Source organism: Ursus maritimus, unplaced genomic scaffold (genome assembly GCF_017311325.1).
Source record: "Ursus maritimus isolate PB19 unplaced genomic scaffold, ASM1731132v1 scaffold_12, whole genome shotgun sequence".
In the NCBI taxonomy this organism is placed as follows: Eukaryota; Metazoa; Chordata; class Mammalia; order Carnivora; family Ursidae; genus Ursus; species Ursus maritimus.
This window is the reverse complement of record NW_024423564.1, coordinates 6594967-6601250: the sequence shown is the minus strand read 5'-3', so window position 1 is coordinate 6601250 and position 6284 is coordinate 6594967. Positions and strand designations below refer to the sequence as shown.

General features: G+C 40.4%; 1 protein-coding gene across 1 annotated transcript in view; it reads right to left on the bottom strand.

The window, feature by feature from the left end:
• Positions 1-6077, bottom strand: part of SPAG17 (sperm associated antigen 17) — a 214253-nt gene extending 208176 nt beyond the window's left edge. The window contains exon 1 of the mRNA XM_008706365.2: positions 5797-6077. Within this exon, the coding sequence (XP_008704587.2) occupies positions 5797-5883 (87 nt within the window). The 5' untranslated portion in view covers positions 5884-6077. The remainder of the gene's footprint in view (positions 1-5796) is intronic.
• Positions 6078-6284: the final 207 nt, after the last annotated feature.

Here is a 6284-nt window from a genome sequence, read left to right as displayed (position 1 = left end):
ATATATACACATATATATGTGTATATATATATATACACATATATATGTGTATATATATATATATATATAGTATTAGTTAGGATGTGGACACTTTGGAACACTTGGTGCATTGCTGGTGGGAATATAAAATGGTATAGTTACTATGAAAAATGTTATGGCAGCTCATCAAAAAATTAAACATAGAATTACCACACTATCCAGCAATTCCTACTTCTAGATATGTACTCAAAAAAATTGAAAGTAGCAATTGCACTATTGGGTTAATTTACCCCAAAGATACAGACGTAGTGAAGAGAAGGGCCATATGCACCCCAATGTTCATAGCAGCATTGTCCACAATAGCTAAATTGTGGAAGGAGCCGAGATAACCTTCAACAGATGCCTGGATTAAGGAGATGTGGTCCATATATACAATGGAATATTACTCAGCCATCAAAAAGAACGATTTCTCAACATTTGTAGCAACATGGACGGGATTGGAGGAGATAATGCTAAGTGAAATAAGTCAAGCAGAGAAAGACAATTATCATATAGTTTCACTCATTTATGGAACATAAGAAGTAGGAAGATCGGTAGGAGAAGAAAGGGAAGAAGGAAGGGGGGGTAAACAGAAGGGGGAATGAGCCATGAGAGACTATGGACTCTGGGAAACAAACTGAGGGCTTCAGAGGGGAGGGGGGTGGGGGAATGGGATAGGCCGGTGATGGGTAGTAAGGAGGGCACGTATTGCACGGTGCACTGGGTGTTATACTCAAGTAATGAATCATGGAACTTTACATCAAAAACTAGGGATGTACTGTATGGTGACTTACATAACATAATAAAAAATTGTTATTAAAAAAATTGAAAGTAGGGACAGGGAGTCAAACAGATTTTTGTACACTGATTTTTTTTTTTTTGTAAAATGTGTAGAGTCATATCAATAGCAGCATTATTCACAATAGCCTAGAATTGTAAGCAAACCAAGTGCCCGTCAATGGATGAAAGGACAAATAAAATGTACTCCATACATACAATGGAATATTATTCAGCCTTAAAAACAAGGCAATCTTAATACCTGTTACAATGCAAATGAACCTTGAGGACATTATGCTAAGTGAAATAAGCCAGTCACAAAAAGACAAGTACTGGATGATTACATTTATATGAAATACCTAAACTAGTTAAATTCAAAGAGATGAAAGATAGAATGGTGGTTGCCAGGAGCTAGGGGGAGAGGAGTATAGGGAATTCTCTAAAGGGTATCGTTTCTTTTAAGAGTTGTTTATTTATTCCTCAGAGAGAGAGAGAGGGAGCACAAGCAGGGGGAGCGGCAGGCAGAGGGAGCCCAATGCAGCACTCCATCCCAGGACCCTGGGATTGTGACCTGAGCTGAAGGCAGAGACCCTTAACCAAATGAGTCACCCAGGCATCCCTAAAGGATATAGTTTCAATCAGGGAAGATGAAACAGGTTTGGAGATGGTGGTCATGGTTGAACACCAATATGAATGTACTTAATGCCACCAAATGGTACTTTTAAAAATGGTTGAAATGGCAAATTTCCTACTTCTTATGTTCCATAAATGAGTGAAACCATATGATAATTGTCTTTCTCTGCTTGACTTATTTCGCTTAGCATTATCGGCAGGAGAAGAAAGGGAAGAAGAAAGAGGGGGGGTAAACAGAAGGGGGAATGGACCATGAGAGACTATGGACTCTGGGAAACAAACTGAGGGCTTTGGGGGGGGGGGCAATGGGATAGGCTGGTGATGGGTATTAAGGAGGGCACGTATTGCATGGTGCACTGGGTGTTATACACAAGTAATGAATCATGGAACTTTACATCAAAAACTAGGGATGTACTGTATGGTGACTAACATAATATAATAAAAAATATTATTATTTAAAAAAAAGAAATGGCAAATTTCATGTTATTATAATTTACCACAATAAAAAATACAAATAAAAATATCTTAGACCAGAATGTCTGGAGATAGTGCCTTCAGTCACCAAGTGCTTAGGTTAACACCTCTTCCTCTCACTGTGGCCTATAGAGGCTGCCTTGACAGTTGCATGAAAAGATTTTAATTTATCTTTAAAATCATCTTTAACTCCCTAAATGCTGCTGGAGATCATAAATATAATGTCTATGTCACTTACAAGCCCACACTAAAGATGTATTTTTATAATCTTATTGCCATTGTGCCTAAACATTTTCTTTTTATCTAATTTGAGGTATGATATTTCACATATAGTAATAAGATAAATGTTCTGATACATAGATAGCAAAGTTAGTGAATGACTGTTTGATTGATGGAATTAATTCGGGAGCAATGTACACCAGAAACAGTCTAATCTACATCTGTCTTTCTCAACTTAAATGTCCCAGATTTATTTAAGGCATATATTGGTCTCCTTATCTAAAGTAATCATCCTCCTTCATTCTACCTGATCGAATTTTACCCATTCTTTAGGGCTTAGCTAAAGGCAAGTTATTTTATAAAACATTTCCCGACAATCCCAGCCCACATTCATCTTCCAAACGTCTAGTCTCTATCTAGTCATTTAGTGCTTAGTAACAGACTGCCTTGTATTATTTGCTATCATTTTGTGTTTTAGAATCAACTAAAATGTACTAAAAAATTAGCAATTGGGGGTTCTGGGTGACTTAGTCCATTGAGTGTCCAATTCTTAGTTTCGGCCCAGGTCATGATCTCAAGGTTGTGAGATCGAGCCAGAGTCAGGCTCTGCACTCAGCATGGAGTCTGCTTGAGATTCTTTCCTCACTCTCTCTCTGCCTCTACACCGCGCTCTCTCTCTTTCTCTCTCTCAGTAAATAAGTAAATAAAATCTTTTAAAAAATTAGCAATTAGTCCATCCTGAAAGGGCAGCCCAAAATACTGATACAAGGTAGATTCACTGAAACCAAATTGTAAACTTGTTTGTTCTCTTTAAAGTCTAGTGGAGAACATAGGTAATAACTTCTTTGACATCGGCCACAGCAACTTCTTTCAAGACACTTCTCCAAAGGCAAGGGAGGCAAAAGCGAAAATGAACTTTTGGGACTTCATCAAGATAAAAAGCTTCTGCACAGCAAAGCACATAGTCAACAAAACAAAGATGCAACCCACGGAATGGGAGAAGATATTTGCAAATGACAGTACAGATAAAGGGCTGGTATCCAAGATCTATAAAGAACTTCTCAAACTCAACACCCAAAAAACAAATAATCAGGTAAAAAAATGGACAGAAGATATGAACAGACACTTGTCCAATGAAGACATACAAATTGCTAACAGACACCTGAAAAAATGTTCAACATCATTAGCGATCAGGGAAATTAAAATCAAAACCATATTGAGATAACACCTTACACCAGTTAGAATGGCAAAAATTGACAAGGCAAGAAACAACAATTGTTGGAGAGGTTGTAGAGAAAGGGGAACCCTCTTACACTGTTGGTGGGAATGCAAGTTGGTACAGCCACTTTGGAAAACTGTGAAGTTTCCTCAAAAAGTTAAAAATAGGGCTACCCATAACCCAGCAATTGCACTACTGGGTATTTACCCCAACGATACAGATGTAGTGAAAAATAGGGCCATATGCACCACAATGTTCATAGACAAACTGTGGAAGGAGCTGAGGTGCCCTTCAACAGATGACTGGATAAAGAAGATGTGGTCCATATATACAATGGAATATAACTCAGCCATCAGAAAGGATGATTACCCAATATTTGCATCAACATGGATGGAACTGGAAGAGATTATGCTAAGTGAAATAAGTCAAGCAGAGAAAGACAATTATTATATGGTTTCACTTACTTGTGGAACATAAGGAATAACATGGAGGACATCAGGAGAAGGAAGGGAAATATGAAGGGGAGGAAATCAGAGGGGGAGAGGAACCATGAGAGACTATGGACTCCGGGAAACAATCTGAGGGTTTTAGAGGGGAGGGGCGTGGGGGGATGAGGGCATGTATTGCATGGAGCACTGGGTGTTATACCTAAACAATGAATCATGGAACCCTACATCAAAAACTAATGATGTGCTGGGTGGTAGCTAACATAACATAATAAAAAAAAATAAAGTCTAGTGCAGCGCCGTGTAAACACGAGTTCAAAATTACTACTGATATGGATTCTTTAATCAGTTAATTCTAAAAACTGGCTTATGGAAGACTGAAAGACTTTCCTTTCTCTCACCCCCAGTACACACACACACACACACACACACACACACACACACACACAGAGGCTATATATACTGGCACACAATATTTCTACTGGTAGCAACCATACAGAAAGAAACTTTGGGTGCCAAGGCAAAACATTTTTTGAGTACCCACTATGTGCAAAGCACTTTTGCTAAACCCCGTGAATAAGGAATTCACACCTCTATAGTCATTGTTAGCCCAAATTCAGAGGCTATTTCATTGGTGGTTAAGGCATGCCTCTGGGCCTTGGACTGCTGGGTTAATACAGGAATTTTCCTCTTGGAGCAGACATGAAATCAAACTGAGAAAAAAAAATATGAGAGGAGGTAGAGGGCAGTTGTCTTCCCCTGCTATTAAAAAGCGTGTATTCAACAAACTGAAGAAGTTCAGCCTTTGTAGTTAAGACTACATATTACTTTGAGTTCAAATTCTTTCTTTTAATATATAAGATTTATTGAAATTATACTGTTTGAGCAGAACTGAGAAAGCTGAGTATTATTTCAGGTTTTCCAGCCATAAGGAAAAATAGTGCCTTTAGGTTTTCCATTCAACTAGGAAAATTATAGCTTCATATTTGCAACACTAAAGCTAATGCAGTGTCAGCACCTCCATCAAATTCTGTTGTTCAGCAGTTTATAATTCAAGCAGAAAGTTTCACTCCAAGCCCAAACTTGGCCTACACAATCTCAAAGAAAATGGAGAAAAAGTTATTTTGGCTAGGGCTGACTTATAAAAGCAAAAAAGAGGGTGCTTTTACAGAGTATTTTTGAAAAACATCTTTCAGAATTTGAGAATGTAACTGAGAATTATTGAGCTGACATCCTTCATTCTTAAAGTTATAGAAATAACTCCAGATTCCATGATGTCATGTCAGCATCAGCAATATCTTAACTACTTTCATGAAATTCTTCATCAGGTAGAATTCCATATCAGACAGAATTAGAGAAAAACAACGTTCTTAGAGAAAAAACAAGTACAGTCGAAAATAAAGACAAATAAGTAAAACTAAGACTTTGGATATATTTTTCCTTTAAGTACTGATTCTCTAGTGCACTGTCCATACACACAGAATATGAAAAAATTTTTTTTTCCAGTTTCTAATGTACATTGACTGGCAGGCTGGAATTCCCAGAACCAACCTTTCTTCATCCAAATGTTATCTTGGACTTAGAAACAAGTAAGTAGAAGTGGATTCCCAGCAACAAGTGACAAGAGCTATTGGAATGCCCAGTGAACTAAATGTGGGTGGGTGTGAGTGTAATTTTGGAGTGCCATCTGGGCGACTTCACTGAAAAGGATCCTGAGGTGTCAGAGCTACACCGCCTCTGTTCCCCATCACTCAGCTTTCTCCACCCTTGGAAATCGCACGGATTCACCCGGTGTCCCCTCCCTTCTTCCCTCAATGCCCATTCTCCGCAGATGGGACCCTGGGTCGTATAGTGGGAGGAAGGACCGGGCTTGGGAGAGCGGTATGAAGAACTATCTCGAAGGGGCGACGGTGGTGTCTGGAGAGAGGCGAGCCTGGAGGCAGTGTCTGAAGGATCTAGCAGGGCTTTGGCTGCCGGGGTCAGAGAGGACTTACGGGGCTCCGGGCTCACCTGATTGAAGTGTGCACCGATGAGCGAGGGTTCCCACAGCTTAGAACTGTTGCTCTCAGTCCCGCCTTTCTCTTTCTTGGGTGCCATGCAAAGGACCGGAGGAGCACTGGCGTCTAAACTGGGCTCAGGCCCGGACTAAGCGTCCCCGCTGCCATAGTAACCGAAACCACGCCCAGTTCCTGAACGGCTTCGGTTCCCCTCCCCCGAACCTGCTTTTAATCCACAGACCAACCGCTTCCGTCGCCATAGCAACCGAGCTTCCCAGCGCGCTGCAACCCCGAGGCCGGACTCCCAGATCCCCTGATTAAATTTTAGGATTTTCCAGCGATATAACTGTGCAAATGGGAGAGGTCAGGCCGAGGCTGGCCTCAAGCTGGTCTGGCTACTTCCTTTCACTCGCATCGCCCCTCTGCTGCTTCTAGGAGCCTTTCTGGTCCGAGGTTTTGTCTAGAAACGCAAATCCCTTGAATCCCGTCCACGACCTCGAC